Raw genomic sequence first — 26,756 nt, forward strand, 5'->3', positions numbered from 1 at the left:
GGCTGTTTTTTGAAGTTATGGCAGTATTTTTCCAAATACAATGTCAAAAGAAGTTAGAACTAAGGCTACTGCAGTGAAGACACAGAAGATGAATATAAAAATTTAAAAGTCCATGAGCTCAAAATAGGAAACTCAAAAATTTAATAATATAATCCGCAGCCAGGCTTCTAAGCATGCTGTTTTTCATGGTATTAGAGTATGAAGATCCAATCAACTGAAAGGTTTTTAACCTGTACACATGATTCTAAAATTCTAACTGGGCTATCTGCCCCTGCGATTGTCTTTATTGAGTCTTAGCAGTCCTTGAAAACACAACAGGAAGGATGCTGTAAATATCTGTAAAGCAATTTGCAAGGTATGATACTTGTTGCTGAGTGCAGGCTACAAGGCATTATTCAGGTCTGTTCCTCAGCAGTGCTTTATCAATACAGGTTTCCTCTAATGTTTATTCTGCAGGTCTAAGACATTTGCTGTTACACGAAATATTGGGGATTTGGCTGCTAGTAAGATGACTCCAGTTCTTTTACCTGAAGCAGTGCCTGACTTAATGAAGACGTCCTTCAATTCAGATTCTGCATCAGGCGAGACTGATAACATCGGGGTAAATGATGTAGTGTCTGACTATTCTTTTTTGGGCTTTTAAACAGTAGGGAACCATTTCTTTTCTCTATAGGAAAGGCTACAATTCATCTCTGACCAATGCTGATTCACTGAAATAAGTCAGGTTCAATCTAATAACACAAATAGCCCTATAGTAACATTATTTTAAAATCCGGAGTGTAATACATCAAACTTGCAACACTTTGTCTAAAGCAAAAGCATTTTCTTTGGTAATTAATTTTGCACTGCCATCTACAGGCCCACAATCTTTAAAATACTTCGCAACCATTATGGAAGCACCACATTCCTGGGGCAGTCACAAATGTTCCACAAGATGCTCCACTGCTCGACTTAGAGAGCCAAACTTAATGCCTATAAGCATCCTGATTCAAGCATGGAGTGCAGTTTGTGTCATGACTTCCTGAGCCAGGTTTCCTTAAAGCCAGGATAGGCTTTCTAATCCAGGCAGTGCTGTGAAGGCATCGCTGTGAGAATTCATTCAGACCGACAGAGGCAGGAATACACTGTCCTGTTCTGGTTTCATTGTTATCCTGCAACTCTGAAGGGTTTTCAGATAAAATAAGAGATGAACAGAGGACAAGAACAGCACTTTCCTATGGAGAAGTCAATAGACAAACGTGCTATCAGTGAGAGCACTTTCCAATATCCTGGAACAAGCTTCCTTCTGCCCTGTGCCTCTGTGCTGCCCTTCCTGAAAACTCAGCACTCCACAGTTATTTTTAAATGAACAGCAGCTGAAAAATGGCACTGAATGGAGCATTCCTCAGTATCACCAGAAATTCCGGGTTTTTTGGTAGGGTTCATGCAAGGCTGGAATCTTGTGAGACATGCTAAACTGCATAAAAAAGCCAATTGCAAACATGAATTGTTTGTGAAACGAAATCTTGTGATTATTGTGTCTTTAGGTATTTGCTTCATTGCTTCAGGAAATCATAGTTTTCATTTCATGGATTTGATTCCAGTTTTAATTAATTTTAATTTGTTCTTCTCTAAGCATTGCTTATCACATGTAAATTACATAGTTTTTAGTGGAAATTTCTAAAATATGATCTGTTTTGACCATTTAATTGATATAGTGTCACATTCATGTTAGACCTCATCTGACTCAGAATTTTCGTGGACATAGTTGAAAGTTCTGTTGTCTGACATGTCAAAAATCAAAGGAAAAAACTCCAGTCAGTCTAAAGCACAGTCAGTTTTATCAAGAACCTGTAAACACTGTCTAATATTCCAGGGAAACAAAATTAAATATTTAAAATTAATTTTTGATATAATTTCCCATTCTTACAACCTGAACCCCTTTCTACAGTAGGTAGTCTAATCAACCCATTCAGATGATAATTTTTTCCACTTTAAAACCAAGTTGTTCTATGTCACTGCCTTGCTATCTAAAACAAGCTGGTTAATTCCCCCTGCAGAGCACAGGTACTGTTACCAAAATATGATGCATAACGTGCAGGTAATTACTCTCATTTTTGTCTGAGTTCACTTGATGTGTGTGCTGTCTCATAGGGTAGACAGTCTGCAGAGGATGTTTCATCTGGAAATCCCTTTTCTTCTGGACTCTCCTCTTCCCAAAAAGAGCCATTTGTTCAGTCTGTGTGCTTCAATGCGAGCACGTTTGGAGTTCAAGTGTGCATTGAGAAGAAAAGCGTGCACGCAGCATTTATCAAAAACCTGCCTCTTTATTACCTGGTTGGAGAGCACGCCCTGAGAATCAGCTTCAAGCCAGGTAAAAACAAGTGGGCACAAAAGAGAAAATAGTGGGTGGAGGTGTGTATATACACACACTCACACATATAGATAGATACAGATGTATATGTGCGTATGTATTTTTTGCATCTTAAGTACCACTGAATCTACAGTTAGAAGAACCAGGCTAGCCAGTATTGGCAGCAGTCTGTGCTCACAGCAGGAATCCATTTCTCCCCCAGCCGCCTGAGCAGCAATTTCCCAGCTCTCCCAGCAATGCCGCTCAGCGTGGCCAGCGTCAAGCAGAGCTGATCTGTGCCTGCAGAGTGTGTCTGATGCATCCTGAATCATTGGATTCGGGATGCAAGCACGAAGCAATTGGACATGGGCAACAGATCTGATGCAGTGTCCTGTAGCTACATTCTAAAACCCAGACTCTAAAAGGGAATTATGGATTAACCCTGCCAGGATCTAGTCCTTAATGTCTTAATCCATGATCATAAGAAATAAAAGCACAGCAGGCCACTGAATCTAGGTCTCCTAAATATCAAACTAATGGCCTAACCATTGGGCCATTCTTTAGCATTCAAGACTTAAGCCTCAATTCCTGTCTGACATTTAATTCTCTAACCCATGGTTTATCTCTTTAAATAATCCAATTCACTTGACTTAAATCTGCTGATCATTCTGTTTATTGACTTGAAAAGAATCTCGTATCATGGTAATATTTTAAAATTTGTTTGCCATTAATAAGTGCTTTAGCTATTAGAGAAATTTTTTAACAAAATTGCTCAATACCAATAATAATCACTGAACATTTATATTTGAGAAAAAATGGCTGAATAAATTATGGTGAAATTGGCTTATTCTCTCATTCAGTTGCTAATGGTAACAATAATACTAATTGTCATGCAATTTCAGTTTCCACTGAGGCACCTATTGAAAAAATACAAGTCACAATTCAAGCAGGAGACCAAGCTCCTACAAAAATGATACGTCTAGTAACATTTGAAGATCCAAAGGCACAAGCATCTTCCAGAAAAGAAGCAATTAAAAAAGTGAAGAAAATCCTTGCTGACACTGATGGTCAGGTACTGCTGCAAAATTCCACTTCTGAATTTGTGGGAGACATTACACAAAGCTTATTTTTATTCCTTCTACTAAGTAGCTTCCTTTGTTTAGATATTATGCCAAAGTGGAAAATAAAGACAGACTTTTGGATACACAAGTCTTTCAGCAGGTCTTTTGTTTGCACTCATCCTTTCTGCAAGTGAAAGACATTAGAAGGAGCAGGTTGGTTTTGCATGCTTTTCTGAAAATCTCCTGTAAGAGATAAAATAGCTTTTGTGTGGCCAAAAGTAGTCTGTTATTTACAGCTACTGCAACTGCAGCAAAATGCTCTGACACCAGCTACACAACCTGCCCTGAGACAGTGACAGCTACAGCATTGTCATTACTGATACCAGTTACATGTAATTGTGAGGCCAACAACTGCTGCACACGCTCCTTATCACAAAAGTGTTTGGGGTGTTCTGCTTATGTGTGGGTTTAACACATTATTATGAAATTGCCTTTGAATTATTGTGATGTGTTGCAAAGATGTTATCAAGCATACACCTTGTCTTCTAAGGCAGCAGAGATTCAGAGATGTCTGCATCTGATTTTACTTATACCATTCTGCAGGAACACAGAAAAATATTTTTTTTCAATTGTTACCCTTGACTAGGGGACAAGAAAACACAGGAGCTCATCATCCAGTGCCAGCAGCGCCAGTGGAAGTGCCGAGAGTACAACGAGCATTCCCTCCAGCAGCGACTCCAATGACAGAGCATCACAGGGAGGCACCCAGATAAATCTGAAAGCAGGGCAGTCCAAAGCCAAAGGAAAGAAGTTCTACCCATTTGGGGGCAGTAGCAGCAGCAGCAGCAGCAAAAGCAGTAGTAGTGATAGCAGTAGCAGTGATAGTAGTAGCAGCAAGAGCAGCAGTAGCAGTAGTAAGAGCAGCAGCAGTAGTAGTAGTAAGAGCAGCAGCAGCAGTAGTAGTAGTAGTAAGAGCAGCAGTAGTAGTAGCAGTAAGAGCAGCAGCAGTAGTAGCAGTAAGAGCAGCAGCAGTAGTAGCAGTAAGAGCAGCAGTAGTAGCAGTAAGAGTAGCAGTAGCAAGAGCAGCAGCAGTAGTAGCAGCAAGAACAGCAGTAGCAGTAAGAGCTGTAGTAGCAGTAGCAAGAGCAATAGTAGCAGTAGCAAAAGCAGTAGCAGCAAGAGCAGCAGCAGCAAGGACAGCAACAGCAGCAGCAGCAGGAGCAGCAGAAGCAGTGGTATCAGCAGCCAGAGCAGCAGCAGCAAAGGCAGTACCAGAGGCAGCGCAGGTAGCAGCAGCAGTAGCAAAGCATCTGGTATAAAGCATAAGGCTAAGAAGCAGTCCAAGACCACATCATTTCCACTTGCCAGTGCTGCTGAAGGAGAGAGAAGTGGCCGTGAGCAGAAGCCTAAAACACAGAGTAGCAGCAGCAGCAGCAGCAGCAGTGACAGCACTGGTGCTTCCCGTTGGCGCAGCAAATCTGACCAAGGAGTTGAGACAAACCACGCCAAGTCCCGAGTTCACAGCAGCAGTAGTCACACTTCCACAGAATGGGTAAAATGTCTAATACTTTGACTTCTGCTAGGAGGCCATCTTGACTGACCTGTAGGTGATAACTTCTTTGTGAATTTTGCAGGAATATCACCTTCCAAAAGTATACAGTCTCCGCTTCAAGTCTGCTCATGTCCATTGGGTAGGTGCCTAATTCAAGTGCACATTGCCGTGGTAGCTGCAGCTGATGTGTTCAAACCTGTTCCTGAAGGGCTTTATTTGGGCCATTTCCCTTGACTATTCCATAACCCCCAATAACAATATTTACGATGAACAAAAAAAAGCAGATTTATTACTAATATGCTATTACATGTCATCCTTTTGGGTTTGCAGCACTTGGGTCAGGACACACAAATGCAGCCAAAGCTAGGTTAACAAAGACCACGGGGGAAATGATAAAACAGTGGGACCTTCCAATGGGAATAGTTATGTTCACAGTTCTTAGGCAGCCATGGCAAAATCATTACACAGTTGGTTTTTTTTCAGAAACCAGGTTCAGTACACATTATGGCTCAGAGGTATTTTTAGCATATATTAGAAGGGTGATAATGGAGTGGCTTTTGTAGGTATTACCTGTACAGCTATTATATACCTTGCATGTGAAAAAGGAAGATGATTTATAGTGTTATTCATAAAATTGTATTATCTTTTTTTTTCTGGATATGGATGTATTTGACCACTTATGAAATGCCACTTTTCATTTTCCCTAGCATTAGATCCGAACGGTGTGATGTTGCTATTTGCATCAGTATCCGTGCAGTCTTTTTTTCAATAGATGTTCAGGTGGATGCAAGGCACATTCCAAACCAACAAAATTTATGTCTATAAATGGAAATAAAAATAACACTCTAGATATGTCCAAGTCCGTTACCTATAAAGGGAGGCTGATAGCTCTGATTTTGATATTTATACTGTAAAACTGGAGCTACCTCATAGATTTTTAACCTATTTTTATTTCATAGCATCCAGATCATAAAGGATCAAGCAGCTCATCATCATCTTCCTCTGAGCTGGGAAGCAGCCACAGAAACAGCAGCAGCAGCAGCAGTGACAGCAGCAGCAGCAGCCACCACCACCACCATGGAGAAAATTCTGCCCACAACTCCAGGAGGAGCAAAAGAGTCAGCATCCACCACCACAGCGACAGCTCCAGTCTGACACGTGAGGTACAACTGTGTGTGCTACCCAGAGCAGCCAGGCTTAGCTGGCTGCTGAGCAGGAGCTGTAGATGTGGTGCCACTAAAATTGAAAGCCAAAGTTCATTGAGATATTTCCCCCCCCAAAAAAACTCTTTTTATTTTTTTTTTTTAAATCCCCTTGTGTTCAGGTTTGTCTGTTTCCTTTCCTTCATTTCTGAAGGTATTTGCAGTATGTGAAAGCCTGGATTTGGAAATTATACATGTTGAAGGGAATGTAGCTGTGAGTTAAAGAGGAAATAATTTTCTTTATCCTGTGAAAGCCCAGAATACAAAATCAGTTGCTTTAGGTAAAAATGAGGAAGAAATAAATAAGTCTGCCTAATTATTTTTAAATGTAGACTGGAGGTCATGAGTGCATGCAGAGTATAACTAAAATCAGACTTTCCATGGACATTACTGATTGGTAAATGTGAAGGCCCATTAAGCACAGATTGCTTTTACCTTTATTGTGCACACAGTATTCTATAATTGTACTGCATAAAGGTAGCCACATAATAATAGAACAAATAGTTCTGCAAATGCAGGCAATGTCATGGGAAATTCTGCTACTAAGCAGGATTTCAAAATATTTGATTGGCTTGAAGAAACTGTAGTATAGTAAAATAAGTTGTGAATGTGTATATTACTCTGAATGTCTCTAGTACACATTGTAGGCAACTATTTGGAACATTACCATAATGAACAAAACCTTGCTATGTGCACAAAGATAGCTTCGAAGCACCTTGGATCCCTCATCAAAATAATCACGTCTTTGAATAAGTAAGTTTCCAACCAAATTCATCTTTAACTATTGTGGATATAGAAATGTGTACTGCAAACTAAAGTGGTGAAGGACAAGGGCTGCTGCCTGCTATCAGTGCACATTAACTGGGCTGCAGGCTCTCTGGTGAGCACACAGGAATCCTTAAACACAGATGGTCGGGGGCTCTTTTTCAGCGCAACTTCCTGGGAGACGTAATTCCACCTGGCATCACGATTGTGGCGCAGGCAGTGAGGAGTGACAGCAGAAATCAAGGTTATCAAGCCACAGCATATGTTCGTTCTGATGCTGCCAAAGTTGATGTGCAACTAGTTGTGGTTCAGCTGGCTGAAAGCAATTGGAAAGCGTGTGCTGATGCTGTGATACTGCCTCTGAAAGCACAGGTAAGTGCCCAGGCGGCTTCGCACAGAGAGACACCCACAAAGCCCAGAGCAGGCACACAGAATCTGCTGATTAGGAGTATTAAACAGGAGAGGCATACTTATTTTTAAATCTTTCATAAAGTTGGGGAAGTTTCAGGAAATATTTCACCATTAAAATAGACAATAGTAAAAAAAAATACTCACACACTTCAAACTCCGGCAAAAAAAAATATTGATTTTCAAGATAAATCAAAATATAACCAGTAGAAGCATTTTAAAAAATTGAAAAATTGACTTCTTCATCACTATTTATTACCTGTTCTACTATGAGTTTGGGAATCTGCCTGGTTTTCTGTATATAATTTATTGACCCCAAGTTTAGCTCAGCTGGTTAGAGCAGTGTGTAGATAACCCTAAGGACACTGGATTTGATCCCTGTATGGACCATTCACTCAGGAGCTGAACTCTTTCTGGATGGAGTTGGATGATCCTTCTCAGTCCCTTCCAAGTCAGACTGTTCTGTGATTTCAAAAGACTCATAATTCAAATATATTTACATTGTATTTCCTAGGATTTATATGAAAAGACGGAAAAAGCAAAGCTGGGTAACGGGTTGATGCCAAAGAGAACATCATAAATGAAGGAAAAGGTCCTTACTGTTTTTGCATATCCCTGTGCTGTGCTTCCCATGAGTTTTTTAGAACAAGAGATGTTTGTGCAACAATTTATAAATCTCTGCTTTTTGTAGCTGCAATTAACAAATTCAGCATGATATTCACTATTGAAGAAAGTGGGGTGGGTTCAAATCAAGAAGTCTTGGGGAAATAAAAGAGAAATTATAGTGCAGTCCTCTTCTAGAAAAAATACATATTTATTAAGAAGTTACCACATCTAAGGAAATCTCAACATGCTTTTTGCAGCTGCTTTGAGACAGGAACATGTGTATGTAGTTTTGCACAGACCAGAAAACTTTTTTCCTACTATGCCTCAGCTTTTGCATGAACAAGTCAACATTTCTCTGTGAGCCTGTTTAAAGATTGGAAACATGAAGGATCAATGCACAAATTGGTGAAAGAAAATTTTACATTTTGAAACGGTCAAAGTTCATTCTGGGATTCTTTTCTGAACTTTGGGTGACTGTTTCCCTGTTTACAAAGGCCAGACTGAGATGGGGCAAGGAGTGCCAGGATTACAGGATAGAAGCAGTGACTACCACAGGACAACTAGCAAAGAAGCCAGCTGCACAGCTGAAGGTTCAATGGGGAAAGCTTCCATCCTGGATAAAAAAGACAAGCACAGAGTATGTAATTCATTATTTCCTAAATTTTTATTTTATTTTTTTACCCTACTTGGCTTTTGAAAAACACTGAAAGAATGGATGAAATTTTTCAACCCAAACATACTTGTCTGGGTGGTGCTTGGATGGTAACCACAAGTTCAGTGGTACACAAGTATTTTATGTATGTGTTCCATTTTTTCCACACGTTTCATATTAAATGATAGCCTCCAAATATATTAAAATTATGTTTGATTTCATTCTCCATATTAAATTATTTTATATTTATTTTCAAAATGCCTTTATGTTTTAAAATATTCTTCTATTCAATCTCAAAAAATAACCATTTTAAATAGGCAAAATAAAACCAATGTGTTTCTTCTTGATAAAATCAACCATTTAATTTGACCCAAAGTAATATTTCCTCAACTTTTCAGTTCTTCCATTTTTTCCTGAGGTTTTGGATCTGCAGTAGTCCTCACCATCCCATGTGTGCTTTTGTTCATGCACCTGAGTTTGTCACATCTTGTTTATCTCTAGATTCATGCAATACATTCCTGGTGCAGCGCTCGTGTTGGGCTTCTCAGAAGTACACCAGAGAAATCCATCTCATGAATTTATAGTAAGAGCAGCTGCAACATCTCCACGAACAATTGATACAGTAATTAAAGCTCCTGAGGTACATTAAATTTTTATTTAAGTTTTCCTTACATTGAAATTATTTTCAACTTAGAATGTTTTGACACTTAACGTAAAGAAACAAAAAACAAAACATTCCCTTTTAGAGAATCTGCTACATACCTCACAGTATGAGGTGGGTGTTCAAATGCATACAACAGCTCCCTTGATTTTGTGCTGCTTTGGCCCAGTGCAGGGGTAAGTTGAAAATCAGGCTCTGTAGTCCAATATTTTATTTGCATTTGGAGAACAGCAGCGAGGCCAAATTGTCTCAGGTATAACTGCTCTGCACTCACACCTTTATGCATTTTTACCCAGTTTGACCAGTTCTTGAACGAGGGTCTCGGATGGAGGGGGCCTTGAGAGCACTTTGCACTCTGCTGCAGCCACAGGCAGCTCCTGTGCATGTTGGCACTGCAGTCCCACACCTGCAGTAACCATGCTTGATGTGACTGGCCTGAGCAGCCACAAAGGCAACTCTGCCATAACCAAACTGCAGCAGTTAGTCACCCTGTCACAGGAGCCTGCACAGGCCTGGTCTGCAGAGTCCCACTAATTAATTGGTCCTTGTCCACTAAATTCCTATGCACCTCTTTGAATAATTTCCCCTATGGATCTCTGTCAAATTAATAACAGCTAGCAATTCATACACAGAAACTTGTGTGTCTTTAACCCACCACAGTGCTTCAGTACTGCAGGATCTTAAATATGTGATCCTGAGGAAGTCTGTGCATTAGGCATTAATTTGATTCTCTTGGCAAATATAATTTGTAGCTACAGTGGAGGATCTTACCCCACCGCTGAACATGCCAGTTTTCAGCCCTTAATGGATGAGATTCATTTTTCCAAACACATCCATCATCTCGGTTACTCAACTTGTTAGCCTATTTTTTAAGTCATTCATATATCATTTAAACTCATCTCTATCAGTTACTTTTCAATGTTCTTAAAAATTTCTCAACAAGTCAAGTATGACTAGAAGAGATGATAATGATTTCTCACAAAAGCTGAAGGTTAGGGTACGTTCTGCTGAGACTAACACAACTGCAATTGTAGAAATGCATCTTCAAGGGGTTTTTTTCCCAAGATAAGAGAGAGGTTTTTTTGCAGTCATATCTTGAGCATATGGTTCAATTTATCTTAATGTATTTTCATTTCTGCTTTTTCAGGTAACACTTTATTGTCAGGGATTCCGATTGCCATTCACTCTGCCCTTAGGCCCATCTCCAGCTTACGAGACTCAAGATATCACTGCCTGGAATTTATTGCCTGCAATAGCTTCACAAATAGCACAAGAAGATCAATGTAAATGTTACTTATATGTTTGTCTCATGAATAAGCAATGTGTGTAGATCATACTCTGCCATGGCTGGGCCTTGCCTTTCCTTCTAATGGTCTTACAGGGCAGCATAGCATGCATCTGTAGCCCTGCTTCCAGCAGCTCGTTCCCTCACAGAGAAGCAGGTTTATTGGCAGGTGAATGAAGAGGTTTCAAACTGCTGTAAACATTCAGAGTTTGGGAATCACTCATGTCTTCAAGGACTAGAGGTTTTCTTTTGCCCCTCCTGAGAAGGTGCCAGCTCTGCATTGAGAGGCATCAGGTGATGGGCACAGGAGAGTCCACATATTTTCTGTCCAGTTTATTTTAATCAAAAAGGAGCCACATAAGTTTCTCCTGGTTGGTGTCTAGCGCTTCTGTGGGAAATGGGGAGTTTTTATCACAGTTTGTTATGGCATCCAGTTTCTCAAGAATTTTGTACATTTTATTCCCTGTTAGCTTGAGTTTTGTGCTCGGCGCGTAATCAAAATCAATACTGGTATAATCTACAGCAGGTAGCTATTTTGTAGTGTTCTCATGTCCTTACAGACTCTGGCTTCTGCCAAGGAGGTGAAGTTTGCTTCATGTCTGCTGGGTAGTTCAATCTCATAGTGTTCAATCTCACAGCAACACCTACAGTGGTCACATCTGCCATTTCTTTTATGGTTTTGTCTTTCAGCCACGTGTGAAATCGGGGAGAGAGATTTCAAAACATTTGATCGTGTGAGCCATTCATATTCTTTCAATAAAAGCTGCAACCTGGTAGCGGTTCAAGACTGTAAGGAATACCCAAAGTTCATCATTTCTACAAGAAAGGTTGATCCTCAATCTTTCTCAAGAGAGGTTCACATAAATACAACATTAGCGTAAGTGTGATTTATACTGAGGCTTAGAAATTAGGTACAAAGTTTCTCAGGGAGTCACTCTAGGAGTAAGAGATATCTACTTTCTAGCTGAAACTGGTTCTCAATAAGACATATGGGAAAGAAAGAATTTCTAGAAGGAATCCTTGTCTGAGGCTCTATGGTGTAGTTGCTCTTGTCTTGAATTCCACAGCCACCAATATCTGATAACTTGCTCACTAAGTGCCCATGCTGTCTTTTCTTTAAAGGCTGACGACTAAAACCCACGGTCCCAATGAATTTTGCACCTTGGAAAGAAAACTGCTTGTTCATTCATTCAAATTCAGATAGTCACAAATATCTATACTTTTCATATTTGACCACTAATTTATTCTCTTTTATTTTTGGTTTTTCTTAAGGAACATCACAATCAGTCCTGCCTCAAATTGGTCTCTCCTTGTGGCATACAATGAACAGCGAGTTCTATCACACAGTGGAGGTTCTGAGTATGCAAAAGGTGAGCTGTGATAGCCAGTTTTCCAGGACTGACCTGGGAGCTAAATATCAAGATTTTATAAATTTCACAGAAAAATCTCAGTGTAAAGAAAACATAAGTGGAATTAATTCAAAGAGAAAACTAAGGACTACTTTCTTAAGTTTTGTAGTGACTTATGTTCATGTTTCCTATAGTATATATACTCTTACTTCTACTCCTCCGGCATCAATGACGGGTGAATAAAGCCCTTTCTTATCATTTACCCAGCTTGGTGATTGTTCAGAAAAAAGGTTCACGTTATAGTCACAGAGAGATACTTTTATTCAGACATTTAGCTGGAGCACCACCACTGTCATTATCATTTCAAAATTTAGCATACTAGCTACAGAAGTCAGTTCCCACTATAGGTAACAGCAGTAGAATATTTTTGACAATATATTATTTCTTCTATTTTTGTTTTTCCTCTCCACTTAAATATACATATGTAACTGTAGCAGCAAAATGATCATTGTGAAGGAAAATGCATTGTGGTGAGTTTTGTGTTACACAGTTTCTCCATTAATTTAAGATGATCAGGGTATGATTCACCATCTTTTTACAGGCAATGTTAAAATTTATAAAAATGGAAAAACAGTTACCGTGGAAGTTCCAGAACTTGGACTGCAGAAGGTGACTTTTGATGGTGTAAATCTTAAGGTACAGGACTTACTTTCAAGGTTACTGCTTTCTTTCTGCCTGGTGCCTTGCCAGTGTGACAGACCAACACTTCAGCATCCACTACAAAGATGTGCTGCTTTGCAGGTTACGGTTGCTTCGTGGATGAGAGGAAAGACCTGCGGAGTTTGTGGTAACAATGACAGAGAAAAGGAAAATGAGCTGCTCATGCCAAACCATCGGCTGGCACACAGCTGTTCTGCGTTTATTCATTCATGGGTACTGCTAGAAGAAACCTGCTCTGGTGGTGAGTGTATCTGGAAAAACTCTATGCTTGGATAGATAGAATATGATTTCATTTTTCCTCTGCCAGGACCTAGAAAATATTTTTTTAAAGCAGTAGATGCCTTTTACTTAGAAATTTCAATAGCCATATGTATGTATTTTAACTTTATTGACCACTGACTGTTTAAAACACTGCTTGTGAACATAGAGAATATATACCCCAGCAAAAGTCTTTGTCTCATGTGTAATTCAATGTTAAATAATTGGTTTTCATTTTTTACACCGAGTAGTTTTTTTCTTGAGAGGCAAAATCAGCCCTAATCTTGCTCTTACTGGAAAATAAATTTTGATTTTCACCATTGTATCACAACAGTTTCAGCTCTTGTCTGCAGACTTAATTTCACCACACAAGGTGCAGACTATGAATACAGTGTCAGATCCTACACTTATGTAAATTTCCAAAGTTTAAAAAAAATTCATTATTGTTCTGCACCATGTGAGGGTGCAATCTCAGGAAAATATTTAGAGCTACTCCTAAAGAGCTTCATCTCACACGCAGCTGGAAAAACAATGTTAGACTCCCAAAATATCAATAAAGTTTTGTTTGGTAGGTCTCCATTTACCTTGGACCTGAAATAATTTTATTGAAGTTAATGGTTGCTTTCTCCTTGACTTCAGTGGCAGCAGAATTATTCTTATCTGTGTGTCAGGAAACTGAGTTGTAGCTGGGATCCTGTTAAGTTACATTATACCTTTCTAGTGAGATAATTGCAGCATTATAAAAATCATCCAATACAAAAATTATCCTTGTTGTTATTAAATAAATGCTGCCCTTTTTTATCCATTCACTACGGTTGACATTTTTCCTAATGCAATGAAGTAGCCATTGTGCTTGCAGTATCTATTCTTAATAGCTTTCAGACATGAGAGGTTATTTTCTGTGTATTATGTAGTTCTGAAAAACTGAGTATACATGATTCCATTTGGGTTCTATTGTGCAATTAGATTTTAAAAATAGCTCCCCTTTCAGACTCTTTCCTCAACTTATTATTGTCCTATCTTGATAACCTCACTACTGTGAAAATGGTTTGTCAGATACCTGTGTTTTAATAAAAGCTGAAGAGAAAATATGGACCTTTATTATTGCAAGGATCGATTGGGATTTATTTCCACAATTTTAACTACCTTTCCTTTTCCTCTCAGGGTGCAAGCTGCAGCGCAGTTATGTGAAGCTGAATCGAAACCCTACTGTTGATGGTGAGGAATCTACCTGCTACTCTGTTGACCCAGTACTGAAATGTATGAAAGACTGTGCTGCAAGTGAAAAGGCTTCAGTAAAGGTTGGCTTCCACTGCTTCCCAAAAGGTACAGTGTTTTTCTCCCTCTGTGTGTCACGTACTGCAGGAGCTGTCAGAGCACTCGAAAGAACAAAACACAGCACAGCCATGCACAGACCTGTGCTGCTCTGGCTCCTCTCTGAGATGCTGTTTTTAATCCCATTAGTATTTGCTATAACTGCTGACAGTGCTGGCCAGCTAAAAGCTAGGTTAGGTGATGGCAGGTAGCATCATCTGAGAAAAACATTTCAGGAGGTAAAAGGGGCAGCAGCGATCAATAAAATCACAAAATAAAATTTGTCATGTCTTCGGGATCTCCATAGTTGAGATAAGCAACACTGCATCCTTTTATCCTTTTACAGCCTGCAATTTTGTGTAGACCAGGGCAGGCAAGGCAATTGAAAGTCAGTCAGGTAGTGTGACATGAGTGCTGTAGTTAGACTGCCATGCTATACCACTATGCAATTCATCAGCAAAACCACATTGCTAGAAGTTTCTCTAGATTGTCCCAGAAAATGGTTTGGTTTTAAAGGTATTTTATACACACATACTCATGCCCCAGATTTAAAAAAAAACCACAATCCTTTTTCTCATTTCATTTATACCAGGATGCAAGGCATTGTCTAATACAGTTTCACACTGAAGTTATGTAATCATGAAAGGAGAATCCAACCTAGAACCCACAGATATTTCTGGAGCATTCTTTCCTAAGTCTTTTAATTAAAATTACCTATATAGCTTACAGGGAACCCTAACATTAGGAAGAATCTGTTGAAGTGTTTCGTTCTCTGTTAACCATTGCTGGCTAAATCCATGGTTAGCTGAGATAATCCAGTGTAGTTTCACTGGAGCCAATTCACCCCTGTGTTGAGTAGGGCTGGAAAGGACAGGGTATTTTATGTGTGAATTTAAACATCTGTGTAGAACTTCGCACTTTGCTTGTGTTCTTAGTATCTTCAATGCACTGGATCAGCCCAGAAAAGCAGAGAGGATAGTCAAATATCTGCCACAGCCTATTCAACAAGTAGCACAGAGAGAGTGTTCATACTTTTGGTGGCTCCCTGAGATGAGAATGGATGCATTCTTTCATAAATAGAAAAACCCACCCTCTACAAAAAATCCTTCCAAAATCTTGTTATATCCATGTTCCACAGATTTCTATTGTGCATCCAAGTCTGTATCTCTGAAATGTCACAACCCCAGACCACTCACTGCTTTAGAATATTAGGCTATAATAAATCTGTCTCATTCTCTCACAAAACTGTTTGAGAAAAGAGGAAAATCAGAAAAAAAAAAAAGATGTTAGTTGTTGCAGCCAGTGCTGCTTTCAGAGCAACTGCAGGCTCCTCTTGTTCATTTACTGAAGCAAAGACTGGGGAGCCCGCTTGCAATTCTTTTAATCAAGACCTTAATTTTATTTATTTATTTATTTATATGATTATTTATTTGTCCTGAAGAGGAAGCAGAAAAAGAGGAGGAAAGGAAGGAGGAAGAAAAATATTCAATTTATCATTCTTTAGCTTGCTAAATTGATTGCTTTTTCTTAGGCTAAAGATCAATAGGAATACAAGGCCAGCACTTAAAAACTATTCTTTTTCTTTCTTTGTTTAATGACTTGGAGAAGCAGTAGAAGCATTAGAAATCTTCATCTTTCTCAAGCTAGGAACACACATGCACAGGACAAAGAACTTTTCTCAACCCTTTATATGAGAATTCAGACATGATAATTTGCTGTTTCAAAATTCAAGGACCCCATCACAGTTAAGGACCCCACTTGCAGTGGAGCAAGGATAAAATGAAGGACAAGAATGCAGAATTTGTCCTGTTGCCCTCAAATCAGCAAGACTGTGGCCTTAGGAGCTTGACTGAGGCAGGCATCACTCCAAGTTTAAATCCACATATTGGTTTATATTTCAAACATACCACAGGTGGATCAGTTACATGAGGATCACTTACCCACAATCCAGTTTGCAAGGAAACCATTTCCTACATGGATAAGAATGTGCTCAGACCCACAGTGGGCCAAGAGGAAGAGACATAATGTATATTAAAAAAAACAGAATTCAGACATTTTACAGCATTTCTCATTTCACAGCCTGAAAATATAATATACATTTTAAAAAGCATCTCCAGCATCTTTCTGGGAAATATTTATTATCCAGTTTATTATGCAAAACCTGTGCTTAATATTGGACAGTAATTTAGCCATGGGGAGTGTTAAACTTTCAGAAGAGAAGTGACTGATGCAACCTGAACTCATACAGCAGTGTCCATATTTCCCTGTGATGAGGGACGGCATGTTATAAATGTACTGTCCAACTAAGGAATAAGACAAATTGAAGTAAAATTACGAAAGCTTTATGCATTCTCATTACACAAACTTAATCTAAATGGATATCCTAATATTCTTCCAATGCAATGATAAAACTCCAACTAGCTAGGAATATTTATTGGGAGGATGAACATCATTATTCCATTTAGATTATTTCAGCATTAAGGAATATGGCTTATTCAAGCTGCTGTTGATAAAGCAGTGCGGTAAGGTTAATACTGCAACTGAGAATGCTCTGCCAGATTTCACAGTATATGGGAAACTTTAATTAGAAGTTTATGAACCTCTGAAAATTCTCCAAAGGGCTTACCCTTCAGAAATGAACTTTGACAAATAGTCAGCAGAAATACCCAGTGATATGCAGCACTAACAGACATGATTGCTGATGTGGATTGGTACGTGGTGGTCTTACACTGACAGGGGCTACCTCCAGCACTTTCACAGCCTCCTTTTGTCTTTGTGCTTCGTGAAATGTAATTCATTTTGGTTTTAGGGAAGTATTACAGTAATTATATCATGGGTGAAAATCCTGTTCCAAGTCAATGAGTCAGTTAGATGTCAGTCGTGAGGGCAGGATTTCATTCTTTCCTTGATGAGGGAGTTGACAGCCATCAAAACAGTATTTCTTTGAAATGTGTTAATTTGCTTGATGTTAGTTAACAATGGCTTCACTCTTCTGACAGAATCTGCTGTAAGCCTGTTGGAATGGCAGAAAAGCAGCGATAAGAAATCTGCATCTGAAGATGTTGTGGAGTCTGTGGATGCTGACATTGATTGTACCTGCACTGGCAGCTGTAGTTAAGCTAAACGTTTTGGCATTGTGCTATAGACATACTACACAAATAATTGAATAGCTGGACAGATAAGAAGGGAACATAATAGCTGTAGTAAAATATTAAGAAAGGTGCTTGAAGAAAGTAAGTAAGTCTACTGCGAAGTCAAATGCATTATGTACAGTCTGCACTGCTTAATAAATACGTTCATTAAATAAGTATTCATCTGGTCTCTCTTTATTTTTCCCTATCAACAAAACAATCAGGCCAACTATAATATTATACAGAAATTCTGCTCCCTTTTATCTGAGATATAATTACAGCAGTCCGCTCTTAAAATTATGTTCACTAGGTGATGAAAGGAAAACATGATTACAGCTACAGCTAACATTCCATTGTGCAAAGAATTTCATATTTAGCATACTAAAGACACAGTAAGCATTTGTTTTCTTTTATGTTTTCTGGTAAAGAGCAACGTCTGTTCCTGGAACCATTCTGCAAAAAAATATATTTTACTCCCAGCAAGACCATTAGCCTTAGTACATTCTACAAAGGAATGAATTGGACTGCTAGACTCCCACTGTAGCTTTCCAGAGAGCTATAGTGTGTGACACAGTCCCCATTTTCATTTAAATTTCAATGGATGTGCTGTTGCTTCATGAACTAACTAAAAGTGTGAATAGGAACTTTTTTTTTTGCTTTACCATCTCCTATTGTATATTTATGAAAATGATGGCTTCAAAAACTTCAGGGAACAATAATACATCAAGTAGCATTCCAAATACTCCGAAAAGCAATATATAGAAAGATATGTAAGATCAATAGCACCACAAAGCTAAAATAAAATACAAGCAAGACAGTCAGGCTGTGTTTAACCAGTGAAGAGTCAATCTGCTAGCCTTCACTGTGCAGAAAGGTAATTCCCTCCCACCCCAGGGGACCTGGAATAGGAGGCACCTTCAAACCCCCAAGCAATGGCACAATATCTCTTCACCCTGTGTCACAAATCAGGCGTGCACTGAACCATGCCATGTTTTCCACAGCAGTCAATAGCAGCCAGCACGCTCTTCCAAGAGAAGCCTTAGCATGGGCAAGGGACAGCTGAACCCAAACCCTGGCAGGAAAGTGCCATTAAAGAAAATACTTTTCTTTCTAACTAAAAACTGATCTATCAGAAAAATGATTGAAGACTAAAAAGTTGAGCAATTACAGCATAACACTCCACAGTGCTTTTGTTTCAAGAGCAGAAGCATGAGTAATGTAAGGAGGTACTCCTTTTACTCTCTCTCGAGTTGCAGCTTGCCACCAACTTTCAGAAACAGCCCAATTTTTCTCCATGTACAGCCATAACATCATTACTTCCAGAAGTAAGCCATAACAAGTTTGTTCAGACCAGATGCCTGATGCAAACTCTGGGGCAAGGGTATTTGCCTCTGCCCCAAGCGTCTCTCCTGGGGAAAACCTACAAAAGCAAAAGGCAGTTACCTGCCTCTTTCTCCTCCCCCAGCCTTAATTCATCTATGTATTGTGTTTGAGAATGTATGCAAATACCCAGTGCTCTATTCAACAGCTTTTCTTCATGCATAGATCTCCAAAGTAAGACCAGTAACATGAATTCCTTGCCCTGTGTTTTTATTTTTAATAAAGCATTCACAAATTGTACAAAAGCTGTGTTTTCCTAACTCATCAGAAGAGCTAGATTGCAAAACAGCCTCAAACAAGAGGGGAGATGAAGAATATTTTATTCCACTTTCCCTTAAAATCACACTAGTCTTACACCTGGAGAGTTCTTTTCTCGCTGGTATTGTTTTCACTGTGGCTTATGGGAGATTTGACATTGACTTTCACAGGATCAGACTGTCATCTTTAATCCAACACCTCTCTCTTTAATCCTCTTGTTTACAAAAGAGAAACTTTTGCCAGTCAACCACTTCAGATAAGACAAAGGTAGTAGGGGGAGAAGAAAAATGAAGTTTCATGCTCAACTACTAAAACAAGGGTGTTTTAAAACAGCAAAGAGCCATCAGTAAGAGAAGAAATTCTGCTCCTGGGGCAGGGAATTCACTCACCATCACCCCACCAGTAATGCAGCCTGGGGGAAAGCTTCACTGATGAAGCCCAGGCACAGACTTTTCTCTGCTCTGCACAGGGCATGGGTGGGACACAGCTCTCCTTTCCACTTCCAAGGGCAGCTTTCCTTTCTGGCCAGCTCCTGTTCCTTAGTGCCCTCTTGCTGGGACAGCTGAATGCCTTTGACTGCCTGAACAGCTTCACTGCAGCTGTAAAATCACAATGCAATGAACGTTAGAAAAGCATGAGGTTGGTACTGTGCACGGCAAAGCAGAACTTAGAACCAGCTCATTTTGCCAAAGGAATTAAGAACATTAGCAGTACAAGTGTGAAAAAGCCCTTCTGGAATTTCTAATGCACCACACAGACATTTCCAACCCATCTGGGAGAATATCTGCAGTCCAGATTTAAACCTCATTTGGAAATCATGCCTGTCCTATCTTATAAAGCAAGCCAAAACTATGTACCCAACTGAGTATTAAAATGCATACTACACAGGCTGAGCTTTTATGCATTCCACTTTTCATTCCTAGTGCTCCTCAAATGTATTAATGAATTCTGGACTTCACTGCAGAAACCAAGTAATATAATCTTGCAATTATGGTACTCTAGTATTGTTTTTCTAAAAAGTGTCAGAAAAAAGATGCAGACTTAAGCATAAGTCAGGCTTGCATCGTAATCCTGCCCTTGCAGCTCTGTAATGTGGTTTTTCATGAGGCTGGGGACTTCTGTGTCTCATTTTCTGCATCAGAAAGATATGACTACTTACCTGCTTGATGGAGTCAGAAATGCTTATGAATTTATAGTCCCATATGTCTTTTGCAAGTTCTTCAGTGATTTTAGAAATGAAAAGTAAATTTTTCCACTAGATCTCCTAACCACATGAGTATATTTTATTGCTAAGTTGAAGGTTTTCATTTTCAGATTCATCCAACTGTAAAATAACTATACATTTGGAAAAAATCAAAACAATACACCTAATTTGTTCATGGTCAGCTTTGGTTATACCTTAGTGGATTATTCCCAAAAGCCTAGAATTGGATGGTGCTATTACAGACAGATAGGCAAAAAGGTTATTGGAGACACAGCCTTTTGTATCCTAGACAAAGACAACAAACCTTTTGTCCACCAGACCTGGCTCTTTTGATTCACTAATTTTAAATGACACAGTCAATCTCAGGAAAGCAGGATCATTCTGCTCCAGAGAAAGGAGCTGCAGTGGGATAGGAAAGGACAAAACCACTAATACCAGACCCTTCCTGGAAATGAAATGCCAGCTTCGCAGCGTGAGCATTAAAAAAAAAAAAAATCCTTAATTCTAACCCCACTGAAACCAATGGTTAAACTCAACAGAGCCAGGCTTTTACTCAGCATGTTTGAATGAGTCGTTAAATGAACTTCAGTTGTCCCTAAAAATAAATGTAGTGTGCAGATCTAAGTGCAGCTGATGAATAAGAAACCTCAGGAATCCAGCAAATACAGTAGTTAGGGCTAAAACCAGAGACAGCTCAGAAGGTTGCAGGAGTAGCTATTAGTGACCATCTGAGCTTTATGTTGAATCTCAAGGTCTCTCATGCCATCTACTGGCTTTTTTATTTAGTTACAATGGCTTAAATGTTTTTCCTTGAGGTTTTTTTATAGGTCCCATATATTCCATGTAGTTTTACATAAATTACATTTAAGGTTTGGGGTGGGGAGTTTTTCCCTCTTATCTCCACACTTGATTACTATGTGATTTTTTTTCCTGTAAGTACATTACAGTTTGGCACTATTCTGAATACCATTTCACATTGTCCCCAGAGGAAAAAGGCATTGCATAAGACATTCTTATTTCTGGTACTGCTGAATAGGCAATAATTATACCTGTAAGCAGTACTGGAAGAACAGTTTACTAAGAAAATCCAAAGCTGCTCAAAAATAGTACTTACAGTTCATCCTGAATCAGTGTGAGAAGGCTGTTATTTTGGTACCTGAAAATGCTTCGTGTACAGAAACAATCTAGTTATCCCTTTTTTTTTTCACTTGCAGTTCACTTAGCTGTAATTCACAGCAAACACTTCCATGGCCTAATAATTTTAAGTTGCCTTTCAGATTTCAGATTTCAGGTTTGATAAGCAGGAATTATCTATGCTGACAGATCTGATCACAGAGCTTTCCCTTCATTATCTGTAGCCTGTCTCCTCCTGCAGTCCCAGTTTCCCTTCCCTATTTATGCATCCACTGGTCTGGTCAGGACACATGTGGGCACCTAACCTTCATGTATCTTCTTAACATACACAAAAAAGTAACCCAACATTCTTTATGGATATTATATGAAACAATATTTAAATGCCTAGTGTAACTGTGGTCATATCTGCCTCCCATGTGGTTGAGAATTTACTCTAATTAGAGCTGCTTTGACGCTTTGTTTTTTGCCAGGTGATAAAAAAGATAATTACAGGGGGAAAAAAGGGGAAAAAAAAAAAACCAGAGCCAAAAATTTGGGCTGAATAAGCTAACATGCTAGAATTCTACTCAGATGCCTGCTTCTGTGGTCAAAATAAAACTAGTACTATTCAAGATCTGTTTATGATTTGGGGGATGATGTAAGATTAGGTTTACTATGGGCATAAGTGATTAACAGAGGCTCAGGGTGGGGCTAGAACTGGCAGAGTAGTGCTTGTCTCACAGTGGCATTAACCTGCCTACATTACTGCAGACACATCCCTGAATGTTTCGCCTTTGAGAAATAACACCACTTCCTTTTGATCTACACCATGAGCCATGGTGCCCCCGTTCCCTCTGGCGTTCTGAGTCTCTGCAACTTTCCTGTGTCTGAGCCAGAGCACGGTGTTCATCCCAGAGCAAGGTGCTCACTTCCCTTATTAAGGAGATAAAGCACTTCAGGTGGGATCTAAGGCATCATTCCCAGCCCAGTCCCTAGGATGACTTCAGGAAATGCTCAAGATGTCATCATACACACTCGATTTCACAGGGCCTTGGGCTCCCTGGGAACAGTTTCCATACCTGAAATCACCTTCTAGGTTTTGGCACATGCATTGCCTGTTCTGAAACACAGCTGGGGAAGGAGGCTCACATCCCTGATGATTGCTCAACCTGTTAAATCAGGGAATGAAAATAGGCATAAGCATAATCACAGGTGCAATACAGAGGGAAGAGCAAGTTGTTTGACACTTTTCACATCATCTGTGTGAGAAAGGGCTGAGCCCTGCGTATTTTCCACCATTTCTGAGCAAAAGCGAGGCTGCTTTTTAGGATGCTGGAGAGCTCTACAGCTTGTGAAAATTAGGCAGTGAAAGACTTCACCATTTAAAGGTATAGAAGGGAGTATTAAGTATTTCAGTCTTGAGTATAAGCACCTGCATTGTATCTAAATCTTTTTCTTTCCTCTGTGAAGCTGGGCATCAGTCTCTACAGCACTACAGCTTCACATTGGAAAATCCTAATGCAACCAAACTGAAATGCTCCAGAGGAATTAATTGGTGACCTTGCCTGACAGACCAAAATAAATCTGGCAGGCAGGCTGTCCCCTCTGCCAAGTGCTCAGCTCCCAGCTGCAGTCGCACGGATCACACTGCCAGCCCCAGCCCAGCCAGCATCAGCTCCCTGCGCTGCCTCCTGCCTGCGGCTTGGCTCTGCAGGCTCCTCTGCCTGCCCACGGCCAGCTGCTTAGCACCAGGCAGACAGGCAAGCTGGCACTGCCCACACCTCTTGGCCAGCTGGTGGATCCACAAAATGGATTGCTCCACTCATGAGAAATTCTGGGATGCTGAAATCCCCCCCTGCGCAGAGCGAGGCGCGGAGCGACAGCCCCAAACTGCCCGGGGACGGCTTCTCCATCAGCACCTGCAGGCTGATCCCTGCCCCAGTCCTTCACTCAGGCAGGGGACAAAGGGGCTTTTCAGAAGTGCAGGGATGAATTTATTTCATTTATATTTCTCAAAGGATCTGAAGCTCTAAATTTCTGCACATCATTTGGTGTCCCATTTCAGCTTTCTCTTAATGAGTAGGCACAGACTGGCTGAATTAAAGGTCGTGGTTTAGGTTATAGGCACAGGCAAAGCTCTGTGCTCTGTGTCCTACCAAATCTGCAGCTTTACATAAACACCTACAGAGTAAAGGTTCTGACCTGGCCAAGCAGAATCATAGCTCAGAGTATGGTATGGTTCTACATCACGTCAATACAAATATAAGAATAATTAAGAAGGATTTCTTGTTTCTCACACAGCTTCTATTATCAATTCTAGGGGTAACTCCTTTATAGTACAAACATTTGAATGTCACCTCCACTCACCTGCTGCATGTTTTCAGCATGGCACCAAAGAGTAGTTGAAATGTGTAAGTTTTTGCTCTTCATGAGCTTGTCTCTCCCTAAAAATCTCACTTTAAAGGAGGTTTTTAGATTATTTATATATGCACCTGATTTGTTCTGAAATCAGTGATCAGGACTCTATGCCTGAATGGCCCCATAACAGCAATAGAAATATTTCCTGTAATTGTGTCCATCCCTTCACCATTGTTCCAGTCATCAAGTCCCCTTCTAACTGCAGCTCCATATGGAGCAGCAGAGACAAGCAGTGCCACAACAGCTTACATTTGCATAACCTCTGGGCTGGGGACAGTGTGAGATTTTCACAACTGCTAGCTGGAAATGTATTTGTTTAGCCAAGCTGCCAAAACTCATATTTTAGCTTGGGAAGCCTCTCATCCAATAAGGCTCTCATTAAACTTCCACCATTCTACAAGCACTCCATCCTAAGGCAATCAAGACATAATAAATAGTGTTTTTTAAAAACCAACAGCCCTGAGTCATAGGTGTAAGGAATACAGATGGAGTGAGATCACCCAGAGTCAGCCCCTCAGGAAAATACCTGGTAATTTCCTCATTACATCATCCTTAAATGTCAACCATTTCCTGTATAGTTGCACTAACACTGGAAACATGAGCCTTGCTGTTTTCCTCCACATCAATATGCACTCAAGGAAGAAGGGAAAAAAGTTTCTTCTTCTGCAAAAATGTTGATAGATCTTTTAAAACAATGTATGAGAAATAAAATCTGTGACAGAATCTGCCTTGCTATTCTAATGTTTCAAGACTGAAAATAGCAATAATTTTTCTGAATGACAAACCAAGCGCTTTTCTTGCTTGGTGATCGCACAGCAATTTCACAGCTACTGGGTTTCATTACCCTCTTCCCTCCCCAGAAGATTTCCTTTCTATGAAAAGACCTTTCCTCTTTTAAGTTCTTCTCTTTGCCTGAGTTCTGCATTATGCTATTTGTAGGGCTTATTTTTCCCTTGTTAGTCAGAAAGCAGGGCTGTCAGGAAGGCACTACAGAACCAAGTGTGTCTCAACAAGCTGAACAGATTCCTTTAGCAAACACTCAGGAAAGCAAACTGCAGCCCCCTCTGCTCCTACCAGCTGCTGCTGCTGCATTTACCTCCTTGATAAGAGACTTGGGGATCTTCTCAAAGGCTTTACCCTTGAGGGAACGGAGCAGCAGGAAATAGGTTTGCTCACACTTCACCCTGACCTCTAGGTGAGACGAAACCTTCCCTGTACAGTTGTGTGCTCACAGCAGAAGCTGATAAATAGAACCACAAAACAAACAACAGAGTTAAATAAAATCCATTAGTGATGCTCTCTGCTCCTCTTGGCCACTTCTGGGGGTCCATCAGCTGCAAACTCACTGCCACTAGAGGGCAAACATGGCCAAGACATTTAACAAAAGAAATCTCTGTAAGTTAATACTTAATCACTTTTCATTATGGCTGATTTTTCTGCGAAGAAGCCTCTTTGCCCACTGTACCTTCAGCAAGGATACTGTGATGGTATCTTCTACCAGAGACACACTAAAAATATTCATAGTGGGAACCCACCCAAAATACATGGACACTTTATTACATGTTGCTAAAAAATTTATAACTGCAAGCAAGCAAAACATTCTCCTCATATATTCAAATAAAAATATGGTATATGCATTGTTGTTCTTCAAAGCAATACAAATGAAAACAATCTAGACATTTTACACCCTGTGGAAAAGAATTATTTTGAAAAAATATATTAACCGTAACCAGTCAAAAGGCTTCCAGAAAACTTTAGAGATCCCACTCTAGGTGTTTCCTGTTAATGCAGAAGGTGATACAATGAGACATCCAGATTGCTTTCCTCTACAAGGCTCTTATCTGGCTTTCATCTCATTCTCAATGAGCACATAGGCAGCTCAACTCTTGTTCAATAACTCTTCATAATGGCTTCAGGGTCTGTAGGTGGAGTTAGTCATTATCACATAATATGGGTGTTTAGCTATTCAACTATTCAAGATAGAAAAGGTAGTGCAGCCAAGTGAAAGGAGAAAGTAAAGAAAACTGTGTAGGGAATCATTCAAGTTGTCATTTAAACTATGAAGAGGAAATAGTATTCATTTGATAATTTCTTGAAAGATTTGTGCAGGTGATTTTTCTAATGGAAAGAAATGAAAGGTTTAGAAAGATCCTGCAGAATTGGTATCAAAGTTCAGAAGTGTTGAGTCTGTTTTCCCTTTAATGTAAGCAAGGCAATATTTTTTGCTAACAGGAGGTCCAGCTCCCTAACTGCAATGAAATGAAGTCTCTGGAGTTGCATTTGCCCCTGGTATCAGTAAGTGACCTCCCAACATCAAGATTTTACAAAGATTAGCTCAGCAAGCACATAAAATGTCAAAAGCTGCAGGAAATTTTCAGCATTTTCCTTCTTTAGCTTCTCAGAAGGAAAGTTGTCAAAGTAGCTGTCTGCTAAACATATCATCTGACTTACTATAAAAGAAGGATGTCAACACTGCGCATCAAATCCAGCACTGAGATCTATTTGTTAATGGGCAGGATCTGACTTAGACAGATCCCAAATCTCCCTGCAATTACCTGCATCTGTAGGAAAGGCACAAAAGGATTTATCTTAAAGAGCTCTCAAACTATCTTCTAGCCTTGTCTTTTGTGACAAAAGCAAAGTAAAAATCTTAGGAAAATATTTCCAAAGGCATTTTTTGAGGAGACCGTAAGTGCTGGCTGCTCCCCTGCCTTCACACCAGCAATGAGGCCACGTGGGTGCAGTTTGGCTGATGACATTTGCTCCCAGCCAGCACCTTTCCTGTGGTCTGCTGACCCTTCCCACATGAGCCCCAGCCCTCTGTCCGCAGCAGACACCAGGACACCCAGCAGCTTCAGGAAAACAGCTCACAGGTGGGCTAATGCCACCAGAACTACTCATCCACTGCTGCAGCCTATTGCCTTCAGAGAAAGTGTTTGGGACAACACAGTGGGAATTGAAATAACTCTCTCTGCACCATCCCTAAGCCAGAGACCTTCCAAATATAGGGAGAGAGAACAGAAATGCAAGAACATTAAAAAAAAAATAAAAGCTGGGCACTTTCAAGATGTTTCAGCCTGATGAGCT

General features: G+C 39.9%; 1 protein-coding gene across 1 annotated transcript in view; it reads left to right on the plus strand.

Annotated features, from left to right (window-relative positions):
- Positions 1–17,283, plus strand: part of LOC128943322 (vitellogenin-1-like) — a 42,791-nt gene extending 25,508 nt beyond the window's left edge. Inside the window, exons 20-36 of the mRNA XM_054286220.1 lie at positions 457–601; positions 2,134–2,353; positions 3,235–3,404; positions 4,040–4,454; positions 4,680–4,945; positions 5,028–5,084; positions 5,905–6,108; positions 7,078–7,284; positions 8,421–8,563; positions 9,080–9,218; positions 10,387–10,522; positions 11,215–11,401; positions 11,797–11,894; positions 12,475–12,569; positions 12,675–12,834; positions 14,016–14,177; positions 17,165–17,283. Coding sequence (XP_054142195.1) covers positions 457–601; positions 2,134–2,353; positions 3,235–3,404; positions 4,040–4,454; positions 4,680–4,945; positions 5,028–5,084; positions 5,905–6,108; positions 7,078–7,284; positions 8,421–8,563; positions 9,080–9,218; positions 10,387–10,522; positions 11,215–11,401; positions 11,797–11,894; positions 12,475–12,569; positions 12,675–12,834; positions 14,016–14,177; positions 17,165–17,283 — 2,923 coding nt within the window. The remainder of the gene's footprint in view (positions 1–456; positions 602–2,133; positions 2,354–3,234; positions 3,405–4,039; positions 4,455–4,679; positions 4,946–5,027; positions 5,085–5,904; positions 6,109–7,077; positions 7,285–8,420; positions 8,564–9,079; positions 9,219–10,386; positions 10,523–11,214; positions 11,402–11,796; positions 11,895–12,474; positions 12,570–12,674; positions 12,835–14,015; positions 14,178–17,164) is intronic.
- Positions 17,284–26,756: the final 9,473 nt, after the last annotated feature.

Source organism: Melozone crissalis, unplaced genomic scaffold (assembly GCF_028551555.1).
Source record: "Melozone crissalis strain CALT ecotype California unplaced genomic scaffold, PUWL_Pcris_2 ptg000045l_1, whole genome shotgun sequence".
NCBI lineage: Eukaryota > Metazoa > Chordata > Aves > Passeriformes > Passerellidae > Melozone > Melozone crissalis.